The sequence below is a fragment of the Bubalus kerabau genome, chromosome 14 (assembly GCF_029407905.1).
Source record: "Bubalus kerabau isolate K-KA32 ecotype Philippines breed swamp buffalo chromosome 14, PCC_UOA_SB_1v2, whole genome shotgun sequence".
In the NCBI taxonomy this organism is placed as follows: domain Eukaryota; kingdom Metazoa; phylum Chordata; class Mammalia; order Artiodactyla; family Bovidae; genus Bubalus; species Bubalus kerabau.
This window is the reverse complement of record NC_073637.1, coordinates 34,321,652-34,342,144: the sequence shown is the minus strand read 5'-3', so window position 1 is coordinate 34,342,144 and position 20,493 is coordinate 34,321,652. Positions and strand designations below refer to the sequence as shown.

Here is a 20,493-nt window from a genome sequence, read left to right as displayed (position 1 = left end):
GTTTTCACCACTTATTATCTGGGTTAACTTGTGCAACTTCCCTTTAAAATAGAGATGATAATATGGAACTCACTGGCTTATTAAATAATCTACATAACTCACCTAGCATTGTGACTGACTTCTAATGTGTTCTTAAAAATTGGTAGGTATTATGGCTACAATATCTTTTCTTTTAAGTAGCAAATTCCCACCTGCTCTTTGTTGTTCTGGAGAAATCTCTATAACTGCTGTGAAATCCTTCGTTTGTGCTTGTCCGGCATGCTTGCCCTGTGCTTTCTGTGACAGCCCACTGGTCTTCTGTGCTGCTCAGCCCACCCAGGAACAGGCACATGACTCAGGTCTTGTCAATGACACCAGGTACTTTGCTGGGAATCTTAGTTGGCAGGAGAGTACAGTGGGGATACCTTCTCTTCTCTAAATGCAATACTGGTCTGTGGTGACCACTTCTACCCCAAAGTGAAACAACTTTGCCTGAAAATGAAGCCCACAGAGAGGACAAGAATACCAAAAAGAGAGAGAAAGAAAGAGTATCTTGAAGCCCATATACCTGGATCCAGCTGTACCTGAAACACCCATAGTCACTGGATATACTGGTTATATAAGCCATATTATTTTGTTTATGCCTGTTTAAGTTTGGTTTCTGAAACCTGTAATCTAAAGAATTTTAGAATCTAAAGCTTTCCAATAAAGCTTTCCAAGAAGATAATCTAAAGCTTTCCAATAAGATAATAGTTTACCAATTTACCTACTTATGCTTGTTTGTGATAAAGCCTTTTCTGATATCTAATTAGTAAATTAACATTTGGAATGAAACAGTTTTCAGTGAAAGTGTTAAAAAGGCTCTAGAGCTATGAGGAACTAGTGACCCCTGAAGGTTTTTTTAACGTGGACAATAACAGCCTTTAAAGAAATGGTCAAGGTCAGCCCCTGGGTCTGAAAACCAAGAACAGATTGTTCAAGAGCAACATCTGAGTATTTGAGGTTACAAGTAACAGGAAAAATTAAGGAAGAAATTAACACCCTTACTCAAGAAATCAGCAGGGAAAAATGGCATTATTAGGAGTAAAGAGGAAAGTAATTGTCTTCCTGTGCAAAGGAAATTTAATATTCAGCAAGAAGGATATATAGCAGGTAACTGGTGACAAATGGAAACCCACTCCAGTGTTCTTGCCTGGAGAATCCCAGGGACAGGGGAGCCTGGTGGACTGCCGTCTATGGGGTGACACAGAATCGGGCACGACTGAAGCGACTTAGCAGCAGCAGCAGCAACTGGTGACAAGGGCATGTGATTTGTACCAAGTCTGTAGTCAAGGCTATGGTTTTTCCTGTGGTCACGTATGGATGTGAGAGTTGGACTGTGAAGAAGGCTGAGCGTCGAAGAATTGATGCTTTTGAACTGTGGTGTTGGAGAAGACTCTTGAGAGTCCCTTGGACTGCAAGGAGATCCAACCAGTCCATTCTGAAGGAGATCAGCCTTGGGATTTCTTTGGAGGGAATGATGCTGAACCTGAAATTCTAGTACTTTGGCCACCTCATGCGAAGAGCTGACTCATTGGAAAAGCCTCTGATGCTGGGAGGGATTGGGGGCAAGAGGAGAAGGGGACGACAGAGGATGAGATGGCTGGATGGCATCACTGACTCGATGGACTTGAGTCTGAGTGAACTCCGGGAGTTTGTGATGGACAGGGAGGCCTGGCGTGCTGTGATTCATGGGGTCGCAAAGAGTCAGACACGACTGAGTGACTGAACTGAACTGAACTGTACTTTTAATGCTCTCTTCGGGAAGAGATACATTAAAACATTTTCTTATGTTAAGAGGACAGCATGCAATTAATACATATGCTGTTTTTCTTAACAAAGAATCTTGAACATCTTGTCCTGTATCTATTCTTGTTATTGTTCAGTCGCTCAGTCATGTCGGACTCTTTGTGACCCCATGGACTGCAGCACACCAGGCTTCCCTATCCTTCACTATCTCCCAGAGTTTGCTCAAATTCATGTCCTCTATACATGAGTGTATATTTGTATTTTTTTAAAAAGACCCATAGGTGTATAAAGGCTATGCCCCATCCCCACTTTTCTCTGCCAGTTACAGCTAAATAATGGACATGAGTCGGACACGACTGAGTCGGACATGACTGAGCAACTGAACTGAACTGAAACATATATTTACGAGAGCTTTCTATACAAGATACTTTGATAAATGCAATGGGAAACAGAAAGATAAACTTACCCTGCATCTCAAAGAGCTTATAATAGAATAAAGAAGATAAAGAACCTATACACATAACTGTATCATCAGGGATAATAACTGAATTCTGTAACAGCCATAAAGTAAAATGGAAGAGGGAAAGGATGAGCTGTCACTCATTTAGCCTCGGCAGTGGCTCTGAAATTTGAGTGTGATTTGATGAGAATCACCTGGAAGGCTTGTTCCAACACAGAGTGTGGGGTCCACCCAAGAGATGCTTTTAACAAGCTTGCAGATGATACGGATGCTGCTGGTCTGGAGGTCATACTTTGACAACTTCCCGATCTATGGAATTGGTTTTCAATTCTAGTAACACATTGGACTTCCCTGGTGGCTCAGATGGTAAAAGCGTCTGCCTACACAATGCGGGAGACCTTGGTTTGATCCCTGGGTCAGAAAGATCCCCTAGAGAAGGAAATGGCAACCCACTCCAGTAGTCTTGCCTGGAAAATCCCATGGACGGAGAAGCCTGATAGGCTACAGTCCATGGGGTCACAAAGAGTTGGACACAACTGAGCGACTCACTTTTACTTTTCTAGTAACACATCAGAGTCTAAGGGACTTTTAAGGGCTTCTGAGGTGGTGCTAGTGGTAAAGAAGCCACCTGCCAATGCAGGGAACATAAGAGACATGGGTTAGATCCATGGGTCATGAAGATCCCCTGGAGGAGGGCATGGAAACCCACTCCAGTATTCTCGCCAGGAGAACCCCATGGACAGAGGAGCCTGGTGGACTATATTCCATAGGATTGCAAAGAATAGGACATGACTGAAGCGACTTAGCACGTAAGGGACTTCTGAAAAACTGAATGCCCAGGGCTTCATCCTAGCCCAAAAATAAATGAAAAATGTCTTACAAAGGAGACTATCCTAGAGCTGGACATTGAATCACATGAGTAGTAGCTTTATAGACAGGGGAGACAGGAAGCAGAAGCTAAGTGATGTGTGAAAACTCAGGGGAGAAGGGAAGTAAAGGGTCTGGTTAGAAATGAGGAAAGCAGCCTGGCTGGCACAGGCAGAGAAAGGAAGGAAGTCTTGGGCCAAGTCATGAAAGATGTTGGCTGCCTGGGAAGGGAGTTTGTGACTGTTTTTGGTGGGGGGAGAGCAATAAGAAATCAACAAATGCTTCGAGTAGAAGAGTGACATGGTCAGACATGTGGGTTAAAATTATTATCTGGGAGCAAAATTCTGAGCAGATTAGAACAACACTGCTCCTTGGAGATCAGAAATGAGTGAGGATGCTAAAGCAATGGTCTAGTGGGATGCTGGTCTGGTGGTCATACTTTGACAACTTCCCGATCTATAGAATTGGTTTTCAATTCTACCAACATATTAGAATCCTCCTAAGGGGCTTCTGAGGTGGTGCTAGTAGTAAAGAATCCACCTGCCAACACAGGAGACATAAGAGATGTGGGTTCAATTCCTGGGTCAGGAAGTTCCAGTTTGCTCAAACTGGACTTGGGGGGTGTATTGTCAGGGCCCACAGCTTCCATAGAAATGCTTTAATTTTGTATTCTTATTTGAAAGATAACCTATATTTTATCAGATATGAAAGCAAAAATTATCTTTTGTGCTAATGGTACTCAAATGAGAGGTCTTCACAAGATGTGACTTAGCTTCTTAAGTCAGTATTGCTTAGTCAGTGAGGGTGAAAGTCGCTCAGTCATGTCTGACTCTTGCAACCCCGTGGACTATACAGTCCAGGGAATTCTCTAGGCCAGTAATTCTGTGGTGGGTAGCCTTTCCCTTCTCCAGGGGATCTTCCCAACCCAGGGATCAAACCCAGGTCTCCCGCATTGCAGGCGGATTCTTTACCAGCTGAGCCACAAGGGAAGCCCAAGAATACTGGAGTGGGTAGCCTATCCCTTTGTCCAGCAGATCTTTCTGACCCAGGAATCTAGACACAGTATTGGAGCTTCCCTGATGGCTGAGATGGTAAAGAATCACCAGCAATTCAGGAGATGCAGGTTCAATCCCTGGGTTGGGAAAGATTCCCTGGAAAAGGGCATGGCAATCTCCTATTCTTATATCCAGTATTTCTGCCAGGAGCAGAGGAGCCAGGCAGGCTACGGTACATGCAGTCGCAAAACATCAGACACGACTAAGCACACATACACAGTATTTAAGAACTCAGGAATAACTATTTTTTTCCCTGTGAAAGTGTATTAGATGTCATTGAGAAATAACGATCTAGACAAGGTAATAAAATTAGAGCAGTCTAAGAGAATCATCAGGATCTTCAACTAGATTTTAGGAGGAAAAGAAAATGAGAAATGAAAAAATACTGGGGGCTTTGAGGCTAAAGACGATAAAATGATGGTAGAGAGTAAAGAACATGGAAAAGGGACAGGTTTGTGTGAGGCAGGGTTAGCGTGAGGATGCAGTCACAGTGAAACAAAGCCAACCCACTGGTGGTAACCACAAGAACCAACCCCTTCCTGCACCAGAAATTTTAGGAATTAATTTATCTTCATGATTTGGCCACATTATGGAAAAAAACAAAAAAAAAAGAAAAACAACAGTATTTTTGATTTACTAAGGCCTAAGGCAGAACAAAGTCTTTTTTCTTTTAAAAATAAAAGTCATAATCTGTCAATAATTTTAAAAGATGACCTATTACAAGAGTAATTTATAAAAGGGAGATACATAGGCTAATAATTAATTGAAGATTAAAGCTTCTGAATTAGAACACATTTCCCTTTCACTTATTGCGGTTAATTTTTCCCTGCCATTGATAATGGTATCAGTAAAATGATTTTTAGAGGAAAAACAATAAAATGCAATGCTACTTGAAAGTATTTGAAAGTAGATACTTTTTCTAATATCAAGCAGTACCTGTTTTATTTTATCTTCTATGTTAAACATATTCACCTCTTGGTATAAGTTACTGGCTGTTTGTTGTTTAATGGTACATAAAGAAAACTATTTTACCTTTAATCCACTGAATCTCCTAGGAGACACTGCTATAAAAGATCAATGGTTTTATTTTCCTGATAATGGTCTGCTAAATATTTAATCTCTTGATCTTCCTAAGAAATTAAGACAATATCATGAAAGTTCTAAAACTTTTTCTAACTTATTTGCAAAAAAAGAACCCATTAGAATATCAGAAATATTAAACTCTAAAGAAGAAGACTTTATATCAAAAGAAATATCATGATTAATCATCTAACGAATAATTGCAAAAGCTCTATTCATCTGCTCTTATTACAATATGAAAACCTTTTTTAAAACTGAACAATGACATACCTGAGCTTCTGGTTGTACTGTTTGACCTTTTCCAAGGAGGCTGCATTTATCTGAGCTTGAAATTCCTCCACTGAAACATTGTCTCTATAATAATATCCTTCCATGCTCTCCAGTGCTGTGAAAACAAGTAAATGTACTCTTCATGTGATTATATAACTCAGTTCTCTACATTTAGTGTCATCTTATTATTAGTAAATGGATTGAATAGCACCAAATATGACCATATATACAAGAAATAAGGTTAAACCAGTCCAAAAACAGATAAAAATCATTCTTGGGCTCAAACATTTGGCAATTATCTTTAGTAAGTAGGCAAAGGTAATTTCTAATTTAAACTGTCAGGACTTCCCTGGTGGTCCAACGGTTAGGAAGACTCTGTGCTCCCAATGCAGGGGGCCCAGGATCAATCCCTGGTTGGGGAACTAAGATCCCACATGCCACAACTACGCCTCAGTGCTGCAACTAGAGAAGCCCATGCAATGAAGACCCAGCCTAGCCAAGACAGATGAAAAGAAAAGAACTTAAAAAAATTTTTGTCTTCTATTTTTAAAAAAGTTTTGTACATGTTTTTGTGAAGCTGAACTCAAACTTCATATATATTTACACATATATATTATTTATACTCAAACTTCATGGTTTCCTTCATGGCTCAGTGGCAAAGAATTTGCCTGCCAATGCAGGAGATACTGGTTCAATCCCAGGGTGGGAAAGATTCCTTGGAGGAAAAAATGGCAACCTACTCCAGTATCCTTTCCTGGGAAATCCCACAGACGGAGGAGCGTGGCAGATTACAACCATGGGGTCAACAAAGAGCTGGACATGACTAAATGACTAAACAACACAACATACATATATATAAACACTTAAACGTATATATACACATATAAACACACACCATATATACACATGCATATAGCTAGGTATGAGATGCAGAAATGTGTATTAACATAACAAGAGTAAAAATTTGAATTTGTCTGTCTCCATGTATATTAATATTCTCTTGCAGTTGCAACTAAATTATGAAACAAGAAGTATAGATAAAGAGAACTGTTAGAATACTACCTCTAGTTCAATGGTCAGTTAATTCAGTTAAAAATAAATAAGCTCTGTCATGACCTTGAGGGGTAGAATGGAGGTGGGGTGAGAGGAAGGCTCAAGAGGGAGGGAATGTATGTATACACACAGCCGATTCACTTCACCGTATAGCAGAGACTAACAACATTGTAAAGCAATTATACTCTGATAAAAAAGGGACCATTTATGGAGAAACGTTTAAGGAAATAAATAAATAAGCTAAAACATATTTATATATATGTAAAACTTACCAATAATTTCAAATGCCTTTGATTAATATAGATTTCTTTCATAACTAACATTTTTAGTTAAGTGTTTCTTCTTCCTTTAGACTTTACACAGTGGTATTTTTAACCTTTTGGAGAGGAAATGAATCACATGAAAGTGCCTAGAAATACAAGATTCCCTTTCAAGAGGCTGCCAGCAACAGGAATGGCGATGGATCCAATTTGGAAATGCAAATTATTTCCCCTTGAACTTGTTACCACTAATGAGCCTCAATTTTCAGCAGACTAATTCAAAATGGATAAAAAAAATAATCTTTCAAAACTGCTAAATGCCATAGTCTCTAAACTAAATAATAATGTTTCCTCAAATTGACAAAAACATTACCACTTTGGGGCAAAGACAGAAAAGGCACTGCTAATTTTAGCTGTGCTGTTTTCTAAAGTAATCAGATTTTTAGGGCATTGAAGAAATGACAAAATTTTTAGAGTATTGCTAAATTTAATTTTTTTTTGAATGGCATTATTGGTCTATAACTGAGCAAATCATTTGTGGAAAATTAGAGAGAAAGCTTCCTAACATTTACTTCAGTAAAGAAAATTGAATTTGTGGGCTTCTTTCAAGGATTATTTATTTGTTTATTCCTTATGAATTCTGCGTTCATTAGAATATTTGCAACTGGTTCAGTAAGCTTCTGGGCCTGCATACACACAAGAAATACAAGGAGGTCTCCCTGATAAAACAATCCTCAAATACATGTGACATTCCCTTCCATTAAGAGTGTTATTTGTGAAAGGCCACTATTCCAGGAAGAGTCAGCCTATCAATAGTCATATTTCACTGTGCATTCCTCTTCTGAGTTATAAAGCTAATAGTGAAAACCCCTGCATTGGAGTAAAACCATAACTTTCACTGCTTAGTAGCTGTGTGACCTTGGGTATGTTAATTACTATCTAAGATACTCAGGTTCTTATTTGTGAAATGGAAAACACAACCACCTACTAATAAAGGTACTTGGGAAGCAATTACATTAAATAATAGTACTTAAGAGAGCCCATGACTATTCTTATCACTAACTGAATGTATTTTATGTACTAGGTGACCAGTGCCCCACAAGCATGATCTACTTCTATTTCCACAACAGGTGGAGATGATGGATGAGTGAGCCTAGCCAAACAGGAAGTTTGGTTCCAACTAAGAGGAGGATCCACGCAAGGATGTTTCAGTTTGTGATTTAAGGCCAAGAAGATTGGAAGGTGACACTAGGAAGGGGTAATGGGACAGGAGGCAGGGGGTTGACAGTGTGAAGGAACAAGAAAACCTCTGGGATCTAGTTTCTATAAAGTCTTGATGACTCAGCTTTGTCCAGAATGTCCAGTCCTGCTCTAAAAGCTTGTTACAAATAGAGAAACAAATGTTCCTTATATTTCTTAAGATATTTTCAAATTCACAACAGTTAAAATTCACAATTATATAAATTTAAAAACAATAAGAAAAGAGTTTAAAATGTTGCCAGGAGTCTCAACAATATAGGGAAATGAACCCCCCAAAAATGAGTTTTATGTTTAAAAAGTAAGCTTTGTATGGCAAAGTAGAGAAAGGAGAACAACATTCCCTATTTTAGGTGAACAACTTGGTTATATTTTTTAAAAAAGAAAATAGAATGACATATACCAAACTAAATTTGTATTCTCAGCAGGAAAAAAGGTTAAATATATAATAAAATCCAAACTTCAAAGTCTGACCCTTCCTTAGCATTTCCTTGTCTAATTTCTTAATTAGACAATTAAGTCTAACTGGTACAGGCATAGTTGGTTGAATAGTCTTGACATACTTGGTGTAATAAATATTTTAAAATAGTACCAACATATTTGGTTGAATAAACATTAACTTACTTAAGAGCACTTAATTGAAAGCAATATTTAAAACACTACTTGAGTTTGTTAGCTTGTTTTAGTCCTACTACTTTTGAATTTAGAAGCAAAACATTATTTTAAAAGCAGGTATAGTCAGTAAAAAAAAAAGTTAGAAAATTATAGATTAAATTATCTAAGACTGAAAATGAGCCTTTCTTCCACTCACTCAAAATACATTTCACAGCTTTTCCAAGAAAAGGATTGATCAGAAAAAAATATGGAGCCTCTGAGTAACAATTTTAAGAATAGTGTCAACTAACACCCTCTTCTGATAGCACAAAAGAATTGCACTAGTTAAAAAAGACACTACATATGGACTGTTACAAATCCCCAGAAATGGTCAGAATTCTTCAGAACTGGCCACAGCGTTTGTAAAGAAGGCAAGTTTTATCTGTTACTGTGACCAACACTGGGAAAGGCTGTGCTGCCTTGTAAAGAGATGTGGGTGCTCATGCTCATAAAGACCCACTCTTAACTTTGAGGAAATTTCAGTTCGGGGAACTGTTCCTTCCTTTCTAAAAAGCTATTACATATTCTGTTTATACATACTCTGCAAAACCCCAATGGAAAACTAAAGGATGCACCTTTTAAAGAACCTTAAGAAGAGTTTTCCAGGAAAAAAAAAAAAAGTAACTTAGAAACTGAGTGTTTATAACAGACTGCTCCCTTTTATTTAAAAGAGAAAGAGCACTCAAGTTTCTGGGTGATTTTAATTATGTTCAAAGAGGTAATATCTTTTATTTTTTTTGAGGTAATACCTTTTCAAGAAGTTAGGAGCAACAGTTTTGTGTGCCAGCTTTTTGCACAGGAAGTGAAGAAACCAAATATCCCCAAGAATGTGCTTGTGGAGAAAGAACCAGCATTGAATATTCCATTTAGTTTAAGGAAAATTACTATCAGAGACCCAGGCAGCACGTACTTAACACTTTACAAGAAAGGGATGCTATATTGCTGGGCAATATACCTAAAAAATATATACCTAAAAAAACAAACAAACAAAAACAAAAACTTTCATCTGATGTCGTGTCCCAAAGAAGTAGAATACATGGATCCAAGAACCTGCCTGCAAAGGTTCTTCCCGAGCTAGGGATTGAACCCATGTCTCCTGCATCTCCTGCACTGGCAGGACACTTTACTCCTGAGCCACTTGGGAAGCTCCCACTTTGTCCCACTAACATGCTGCTAAATTGTCCTCCCAGGAACAGAGGCCCATCACAGTCATGAAGAACACCCTCCCTAGACAAAGGAATGGATCTGAAGATGCAAGATGTGAACCGAGGCAGATGTTCTAGAGCCACCCACTCGCATCCCCTTTCCAAAACGAAGGGCTTATTCTCCAGCTGCAGTGACTGTCAGAAGGAATCACTCAGTGGTCAGCTCTCTAGGGCATCTTCAGCCTGTTCTGATAACAACTGTCCAGCCGAAATTCCATTTTCTCTGTGTAGCCCAAGTCCTAATGATCTAACAGTGTAGAAGCAAAAAGGCTCAGTTCTCACTGCCCCAGCTCCCCAGAATCTAGAAGTGTCAACACCGTGAAATGGACTCAGCTAATTAAGCAAAGATGAACTGGATACCTGCATGTGTGTGCGTGCAGTTATGTCTGACTCTTTGCAACCCCATGGACTGTAGCCCACCAGGCTTCTCTGTCCATGGAAATTTCCAGGCAAGAATACTGGAGTGGGTTGCCATTTTCTCCTTCAGGGGATCTTCCAGATCCAGGGATCGAACTCTCAGCTCTTGCGTCTTTGCATTGGCAGGGGGACTTGTTTTTAATTGGAGGATAATTACTTTACAATATTGTGATGATTTTTGCCATACATCAACATGAATTGGCCATAAGTAAACATGTCCTCTCTACCCTCCCACCTTCCTCCTCACCCCATCTCTCCAGAATGTCACAGAGCCATGGCTTTGGGTGCTCTACGTCAGACATCAAACTCCCACTGGCTATCTATTTTACATATGGTGAAAAGATGGGCAATGTCGCTCACCACTGGAGAAGTGCCAATCAAAACCACAAGGAGGCAGGCAGTTTCCTTACCACTGCACCACCAGAAAGTCTGTATAATTGCACAGTGATTTATAATCCACATCGCACTGTGCTTTCTCACTCCTGAGGGACATTAGAATCACCTGGAGAGCTTCTGAAATATACTGACATTTGAGCCCCACCTCCCAGAGATTCTGACTTCATTGGTTCGGTGTGGGACCAAGCACGGGTGTTTTCTAAAATGTTCCCAAGATGATTGAAGGGCAGCCAGCATTGAGCAGCACTGCAGGACTGCATGATAGCAAGCCAGGCACCCTGGGTGTCTATCTCCCTTGAACTCCCATTTTCACTCAGTTTATAGTCACTTGCTGTATCCAAGGGCTCATGAATCCCGACAGGATTCATTGTCTGGCTTGTAGGAAGTAATTCTAGAAGACTGCTTCACTGTGATCTCCATGTTCTAGTGGTTTGGTTATGCTTTGTGTTGATTTTTCTGTCTGGCTGTTTCTGTGTTCCTAACCTTGGAAATCTGTCTTTTTGTCATTTTGGCTGCCTAGATTCTTGTTCTTCAGCAGTTCTGGTTTTCAGCAATGGATGTTCCCTAGAGCGCACCTTACTTGCCTCCAACTCTGGAATTCCTGATTTACTAGTTGGTCTGATCTCTGCAGGGCGCCACATACATCAGAGTACCCTCCTCTGCCCAAGGATCCACGCAGACAAGAAAAATAACAAGTCAGGACATTTGCTTCTTCTTATAAGTATGTTGTCCTTGGTACCATATACTTGTGTGCTTCCCATGTGGCTCAGTGGTAAAGAATCCAGCTGCCAATGCAGGAGACGCAGGTTCTATCCCTGGGTTGGGAAGAATGCTCCAGTATTCTTGCCTGGGAAATCCCATGGACAGAGGAGCCTGGTGGGCTACAGTCCATGGGGTCACAGAAGAGCCAGACACAACTTAGCGACTAAACAACAACAAGCCATTTACTTAGCACCATCTACTATGGACCATATAGTTAGGAAGGCTTCCCAGGTGGCGCTAGTGGTAAGGAAACTGCCTGCTGATACAGGAGACATAAGAGACGTGGGTTCGATCCCTGGGTTGGGAAGTTCCCGTGGAGGTGGGCACAGCAACCCACTCCTGTATTCTTGCCTGGAGCATCCCACGGACAGAGGGGTCTGGTGAGCTGCAGCCCATCGGATTGCAAAGAGTTGGACACAACTGAAGCGGACTTAGCACGCATGCGCAAACAGTTAGGAGGGCTGGTTCTAATACATTTCCCAGGAAAACTTCAAATTCATCCACTTTATTCTTTTATATTTGCTAGCAAAGACTTATGTACCCACAAAATGAAAACCCTTCAAATAAACTTTCATCCCAGGAATAGACTCTATTTGGAATCCCTTCCCTTTACCACCACTTTCAATTACCAGATGGTAATCTCTACTCAAGCTGGGGCTGAATTTCCTGTGCTTCTCTCCAAGCTAATGAAAACTCAGAACAACTAACAATTCCTCATGGGAGTTCTGTGAGTGCAGAGGAACCTCTGCATCTCCTTTAAATAAACAACCTTATCACTGACAGATTGTTAATGAGACAGACTCCCTTCCAGTCTTCTTTACCTATCCGTGACCTCCATGGCAGAAGAATTTCCGCTATCGCCTCTTCAAATCATTTTTCATATTTTACTGCTGTGTGAATACTAAAACCTAATGTTTGTGAAAGCTTTTCTTTACATTACATTGTAAGAGCAATATTATACTCACTGAAATCATATATATTTAGGGATTCTTTTTAAATTAGCCTTAGCCACAATTATAAAATAGAGACTCCTTGCAAAATAATTCTTTCCCTGTGCATATTGGCTGCTGGGTAGGATATTCAGCTATTTATGGTTGTTTGTCACAAATGTAATCACTTTTTTAGAAGAGATGATTAATGCCATCTGTCATCTCAAGAATGACGTCAAAGACAAAATTTTTTAAAAGAGAGAAAGAAAGGAAATGAAAGGAAGGTCCTTTAACAAGTGCATGGTCTGCTTAAATGCTATAAAAGTGAACATTCCAGACCAGTAGCCTTTTCTTTCTTCTAAATCTTATGATCTCTGTAGTGCCTTTTCACATATTTTAGGCTAACCTATTCTCCTAGCCTAGTTCCAAAGGTGTATTTTTGCTATATTTCTTTTTTTTATTTCTTTCCATTGTAGATTCTGTTCACCTATATGGACTCTACCACATAAATGAAAACACCTTCTAGTAACTCCTAAGATCTCTTCGCTGAAATTTTTCTCAGCTTAAATGCATTCTTGCCAAGTGTCTGTTTAAGGTCGCCATTGTTTTTTGTGAACTGAGAACTTCCAGATGTACAAGCTGGATTTAGAAAAGGCAGAGGAACTACAGCTCAAATTGCCAGCATTCACTAGATCATAGAGAAAGCAAGGGAATTCCAGAAAAACACCTACTTCTGCTTCATTGACTATGCTAAAGCCTTTGACTCTGTGGATCACAACAAACTGTGAAAAATTCTTAAAGAGATGGGAATACCAGACCACCTTACCTGCCTCCTAAAAAACCTGAATGCAGGTCAAGAAGCAACAGTTAGAACAGGACATGGAACAACACACTGGGTGGTTCCCAAACTGGGAAAGGAGTGCGTCAAGGCTGTGGGTCGTCACCCTGCTTATTTACCTTACGCAGAGTGCACGCGAGAAACGCTGGGCTGGACGGCTCACAAGCTGGAATCAAGATTGCCCCGAGAAATGTCAACAAGCTCAGATATGCAAGTGACACCACTTTAATGACAAAAAGTGAAGAGGAACTAAAGAGCCTCTTGATGAGAGTGAGAGAGGAGAGTAAAAAAGCCGGCTTAAACCTCAACATTCAAAAAACTAAGATCATGGCATCTAGTCCCATCACTTCATGGAAATTAGAAGGCGGAAAAGTGAAAACAGTGACAGATTTTATATTCTGGGACTCCAAAATCACTGTGAATGGTGACTGCAGCCACGAAATTCAAACACACTTGCTCCTTGGAAGAAGAGCTTTGAAAAATCCAGACAGTGTATTAAAAAGCAGAGACATCACTTTGCTGACAAAGGTATGTATACTCCAAGCTATGATTTTTCCAGTAGTCATGTATGAATGTGAGAGTTGGACCATAAAGAAGGCTGAGCACCAAAGAACTGATGTTTTCAAATTGTGGTGCTGAGAGTCCCTTGGACTGCAAGATCAAATCAGTCAGTCTTAAAGGAAATCAACCCTGAATATCCATTGGAAGCACTGACGCTGAAGCTGGAACTCCAATACTTTGGCCACCTGATGCGAAGAACTGACTCACTGGAATAGACCCTGATGCTGGGAAAGATTGAGGGTAGGAGAAGAGGGTGACAGAGGATGGTTGGATGGCATTATCAACTCAGTGGACATGAGTCTGAGCAAACTCTGGGAGGTAGTGAAGGACAGGGAGGTCTGGAGTGCTGAAGTCCATGGGGTCACAGAGTACAGACATGACTTAGGGACTGAACAACAACAATAACATTGTTTTTAAACTATAGCAATTGAAGGAAGGGTAATCTATCTTGGAATGCGGGAGACCCGGGTTCAATCTCTGGGTCAGGAAGATCCCCTGAAGAAGGAAATGGCAACCCACTCCAGTACTCTTGTCTGGAGAATCCCATGGAGGGAGGAGCCTGGTAGGCTACAGTCCATGGGGTCGCAAAGAGTCAGACACGACTAAGCGACTTCACTTCATTTCAATCTATCTTTTAGAATTATAACATGCAGGAGGTACAAAGCAGAATTTTCACTTGGTAGTGAATTTAGATTTCACAAGACTGTCGGTTCTTCAGTCAGCAAACTTGATTTTATTCCTCTATTCTATTTTTATTAAAATAAAATTAAAAAAAAACTCCAAAGCAAAACCAAAGCAGTCTTGAAAACTCAAAAGAAGAAAAAATGTAGTATTCTGTGGTACCACTTAGAGAAATCTTGTGACCACAGCATGAATCTTTTTTAAAAAAATCATAGACAAAAAGAAACTATACAATATTCTGGATTTCTGATCTTTCTGGCTTTTGTGACTCCAAAGATTAAAAAGATTCAGGACCTTCCCTGGGAAATCAGTTCACTGCAAGAATCTTCTTATTCATGTCAATCTTAATTTCTTCTACTGTGGTTAACACTCATTGTTTACTTGCCAAAACAATTTTTTTTAATTTATAAAAGGGATACATTTTTACTGACAAAATTAACATAATGCAAAAAACTCAAAGAATAAAAAATCAACAATTTAATCACCCAATGGTATTGAAAACATTATATATATATGTAAGTATATACATACATGTATGATATAATTGAGTCTATACATTTTTTTGTAATCTGTGTATACTATCAAACTTTTTCTATCTCATAAAATATTTTAACCATATGTTAATGGCTTTACAATAATTTATTTAAGGCAAATTAATTTATCTTTATTTAAGCCACTCATGTCTTATTTCTCTATTATAAATAATGTTGCAATTCTACTTGATAAATATTTATACCATACATGATTTTTCCTTAACAGACGATCGCACAAGGAAACATACTAAGTATTCAGAATAAACTTTTGAATTCGTGAAAAAGCATGATGGTTATTATTACATTTCTTTTAAACAACTGATAAAGAAAATAATCTAAGTACACGAAGTATAAAAAAGAAAGCAATTACCTTGTGAAAAAAGAACAGGATGAATTTTAAACCCTCCTCCATTTTTCAACCGTTGAGGCAGTTGTTCAAAATGATAACTATCAATGTAGAAGTAAACTTTCAGAGCTTGCCGGCTTCCTTCTGCTTGATAAGTAAGAGGAACATCTAAAATGACATTTAATGTTATATTACTTCCTATTATCAGGGTATGTTATATAGTATGTTTGTTAAAAACTAGGATTCATCAATTACTTTACATTAAAAGTACCCATTTATATTAAGTTCAGGTTTGGCATATGTAACAGCGCTATTCAGTGAAAGAGTATTAAATCAGGTTCTCATTAGCTAACGCAACAGATTTATTATTGTACTGTATATAAAATTCTGAAACAGAAAACTTCGCTACACTTTGACACACCAGATGTCTCAGTTAACTAAATGAGAAGTTTAGATACACATGGTTTGGAATCAAAATCTCCCAAGGCAGCTGCCTCATTCATATTTTAGTCAAGATGACTCCTTGGGATACACTTGTAAAGGAGTGTGCAAGAAACTGAGTGCATAGCAACCATTATCAAAATTAGCACGGGTTTTGCAAACTCCACTCTGAGCACCAGATCAAAAATGCATTACCTCTGTCCCTGCCTTACAGTCATTAGACATTATCTGTTTAAATTCTTTTAGCTGCTTTCAAAGATCCTAAATTTAATTACTCACAACAAAACTCCAACCAACTTGAAAAGCTGGAATGCTGCAGTACTATTTCACAGTGTTATCATAAATCCTTCTTATTACGATACTTGTCCGTGACAAATAACTTCCACTTCATTAAAAAAGAATGCAAACTCTTCCTAAAAGGCTACAATAGTCACATTAACCAGTTTAAAATTAAGGCCAAAATAGAGTAAGTATTTAATATATGTTCTTGACTCAATATTATTTTTACCTTGCTTCTTGAAATAAAACTGTATAAAAGTAGAGCTCAAGATTAAATACCATAAGTGATCACAGATTCCAGGTTTCTTACTAAACGTATCTAATTCTGTATATCAATAGAGGACTTATTGTATTAACATCTACAATTCCTTTTTAAACCATATAATTATGGTTATTTTTTGTTTCTTTTTTTTTAAGGGAGACATGAAGAAATTGAGGTTAAGAAAGAGAATAAACAAATTTCACAGTTGAAGATTAAGAAGTTAAGTGCATTTTAATGAGTAGGAAAATTCTTTTTTTTCTGGTACTAAAATTAAAGAAAAAAGATGCATGAATACTAAATAAATTAGAGATTAAAATATACAAAATATTTGTATCTTCTAGTTCCCCTTTCCTTACAATGTCTTTCATATATATTATAATTTTGTTAAATTCTATCCCTTAGTTCCAATATAGTCAATCTCTGTATTTCCAAATGGATAATGTTATTGGAAAGAAAATGAGAATGCAGCAGTATCATATTACTGGGTTAGCAAAGCACAAATAAAGATGCAACACCAGGAATTAGGAAACAGAAAAATGATTGAAAATGATCAAGCATACTAAATCTAAAATGTGGTTAAAATTAAGAGTGCTATGTGAAAGACTTTTCCTCAAGGTATTTGCTACATATGTAAAAGTACAGGAGATGTTAGTGGTAAAGGATCTGCCTGCCAATGCATGAGACTTGAGACCTGGGTTCTATCCCTGGGTTGGGAAGATCCCCTGGAGGAGGACATGGCAACCCACTCCAGTATTCTTGCCTGGAGAATTTCATGAACAGAGGAGCCTGGCAGACTACAGTCCATGGGATCGCTAAGAGTTGGATATAACAGCAATTAACACCTTCATTTTCACTAATTACATCATATAACATGGGAAATATTTTGTACTTTCTCTATACCAAAATGGGTCAGATTGCCCATTTATTCCTTTGTATCTTTCACTAGTAGCTAAGGTCCATGCCAAGAGGGATTTTATTTTACTTAATCAATATTATATCCCTAGAACTTGGTTCAGTACCAAGCATGTTATATACACCTTATAATTATTTGTTCAAAGAAAATGAAATATCTTTAATCCAGATATTTGAGTTCTACTTGCTTGGCTTGCATTTTTCGTCAGAATCTTACTGTTCTTTAATGCAAAAATAAGACTGTGAATAATGCTAAATGGAGCTTTTTTAAAAGGACACAGATTAATAAAACAGAGACAGTGGCCTCAAATATTTACTGAATACTATCATAAGCCTTACATAGTGCTAGAGACTTTCAAATACATAATTTTCTTTAAGCCTCACAATCCCATGAGTCAGGGAAAGCTAATATTCTCATGCTTGCAGATGAGAATGGAGCCTGGATTTGAACTCAGATTTCCTGATGTCAAGGCCCAGTGTTCTCTATATGCTTCATGCTTCCAACCCTCTGGACTCAGTCTTTCCCTTATAGACACTCAGCCGACTAGTCATCATCACAGTGATGCAAATTAGTCAATCTAACCCCTCTGCTTCTAGGCTTACAGAAAGATCAAATCACATGCAGTTAATAAAAAAGTTCTAGTTTTCTTACACTATTTCAATACGATGTGATGATACTTGGGTATAAATAATTCTCTTCTTTCTTAAAACAACTCAAAATAATAACTATACTATCATAACAGTTTAAATTTGCTTAGAATACCTAGTATCATAGCCTTGGAACTGACTTGTCACTGGGGAACTAACTTCAAAAGTTGAGATTATGCTTCAGGGAAATATATAAAAATGTACTGCCACACAATGTAGCACAATTTTTGTGTTTATTGTGTCTACATTTATAATGTTATTTATATAATGTCAAAATATTATGTACATGGTCTCAATTGCTTTTAATATTTAGTATATATTTCTATATGCCAAAGTTAAATTTCTCATAATGGCTGTACAGTAAATATTCTATCAAGCTTAAAATACTGGTTCATCTCCAGTTTACTCAACAGACCATTCACCAGTAATGTCTTATTTGAATAATGGACAACGTGCTCCTTTGAGGTCATGGTTCCTCAGGCAAAATTTAAAAGAAAAAGTATCAGGTTATATTGTGAAAATAGAGTTTCTCTGCCTTGTAGTGAAATTATTCCTACAGTATTCAAGTAAATGAAAATATATTCTATATCTGCCCACAGAAGACTGTACAATTTGCCCAAATAATATTATCCTTATCAAATAATCCCCTTTACCGAATACCCCCTAGAATACAGCCTAAATCCCTAACATTGTAATTCATGTTTTTGTGCTCTCTCATTTATCAGTGGAGATGAAACTTTAATAAGATTCTATTCTCTCTGCCCTCATAATTTAATACATACAGGATGAACTACTTCCCATCTCCACAGCTACCCTCAAGGTCAAGTCACCATCATCTCTCACCTGGGTCACTGCAAGGCCTTCCTAAGTGGTCTCTCTGCTTCTGCCCTTGCCTGGTAAGGTCCACTCATCACAGCAGCACAGGCTGCCTTTATTTAGTATGTGCAATTCCCCAGCTCAGTGGCTCAATGAGAAAGGCAAAGCTCATTCAAAGATGTGGCCTCCTCTTTGTCCTCAGCCCCTTCTCCTTTCCCCTCTCTGACTTTGCTCCAGCCACACAGCCCTCCCTCCTATCCCCAGAATGTGTCACACATGCTCCCACCTTGGGGTCTTTGTTCTCATTGTTTCAGTGGACCTGGAACACCCTTCTCCCAAACAAAGTAGGCCCTTTACTGAATTTCTACATTCACAGATGCAGAAATACATTCACGGGTTCTGCATTCACAGATTCGACCAACTGCATGTCCAAAAAAAAATTCCAGAAAGCTCCAAAAAGCAAATTTGAATTTGCTTCCGATCAGCAACATTTTGCAGAGAAGGCAAGGGCAACCCACGCCAGTACTCTTGCCTGGAAAATCCCATGGATGGAGGAGCCTGGTAGGCTACAGTCCATAGGGTCGCTAAGAGTCGGCCACGACTGAGTGACTCCTCTTTCACTTTTCACTTTCATGCATTGGAGAAGGAAATGGCAACCCACTCAGTATTCTTGCCTGGAGAATCCCAGGGACGGGGGAGCCTGTTGGGCTGCCATCTATGGGGTCGCACAGAGTTGGACACAACTGAAGCAACTTAGCAGCAGCAGCAACATTTTGACCATTTACACTGGTATTTACATCAGAGCACTTATTAATATATTGGTATTCTAAGTGATCTAGAGATAATTTAAAGTATACGGGAGAATGTGCGTAGGTTACCTGCAAATACTACACCATTTTACATGATACTTGAGCATCCGTGGATTTTGGTATCTGAGAGGTTCCTGGAACCAATTCCTGAGAGATAACTCTGTCTGTATGACTTGTTTCTGGTCTTCACCCTCCGCCTGAGAATGCTTCCCTCCCTAGCATGTTACTCACAGGCAATCTCTCACCTGGCCCTTCATTTTCCCTCTTTGTTCTTTTCTATGTCCCTTCATGCAGTCATATTATCTCCTAATTTATTATCAAATTAACTCTTTTATTTCCTGTAATATTTATCTCTGTCTGCTTAGTCCTCTACTCCATCCAGCACCTGGAAATGTGCTTTGCCATAATAGGCATTTTAGAAATTTTTGATAAATGATTATCATTCCTGGATAACAAATTAAATGAATATTTATTGAGTCCCTATTTATTGTACTAGATATTGGAAATGTGAAAATAAATAAAAACCTTTCCAAGTTCTGAAGATACAGAGCTTCTACCATAATTCATAGGATCCTTACACTTACAGATAAACAAGAACCAGAAAAATAACAAACTGCTAAAAGATTTCTTGGCCCAATAGACACATTTTAAACCTATATGTGACAATGTTGAAGTGGTATATAAATGATGATAACTTGCAGAAACTAAACTTAAGAACTATTTCTCTGAATGTAGATTTCTAAAACAATGCCCTTGTTAGGCTTAACAATGGCAAATTGCTAAATGAAAGGGATACATTTCAATATTTCAATTGAATTTCATAACTTCTTTGCAACATTAGATACAACCAAGTTCTGTCGAAATTTTTTTCTTCATTATGCACGTTTGTTTTTCCTTCTACTTTTATAACCATAAAACCTTTCTGCCTGCTGCAC

The 20,493-nt window shown here is 38.5% G+C and overlaps 1 protein-coding gene across 2 annotated transcripts in view; it reads right to left on the bottom strand.

The window, feature by feature from the left end:
* The window catches only part of PREX2 (phosphatidylinositol-3,4,5-trisphosphate dependent Rac exchange factor 2), a 787,616-nt gene that overhangs the window by 64,995 nt on the left and 702,128 nt on the right, over positions 1-20,493 (bottom strand). For both annotated transcript variants that reach the window (XM_055546191.1, XM_055546192.1), the window contains 2 exons: positions 15,416-15,559; positions 5,500-5,614 (listed from right to left, as the gene is read on the bottom strand). In XM_055546191.1, the coding sequence (XP_055402166.1) occupies positions 5,500-5,614; positions 15,416-15,559 (259 nt within the window). The remainder of the gene's footprint in view (positions 1-5,499; positions 5,615-15,415; positions 15,560-20,493) is intronic.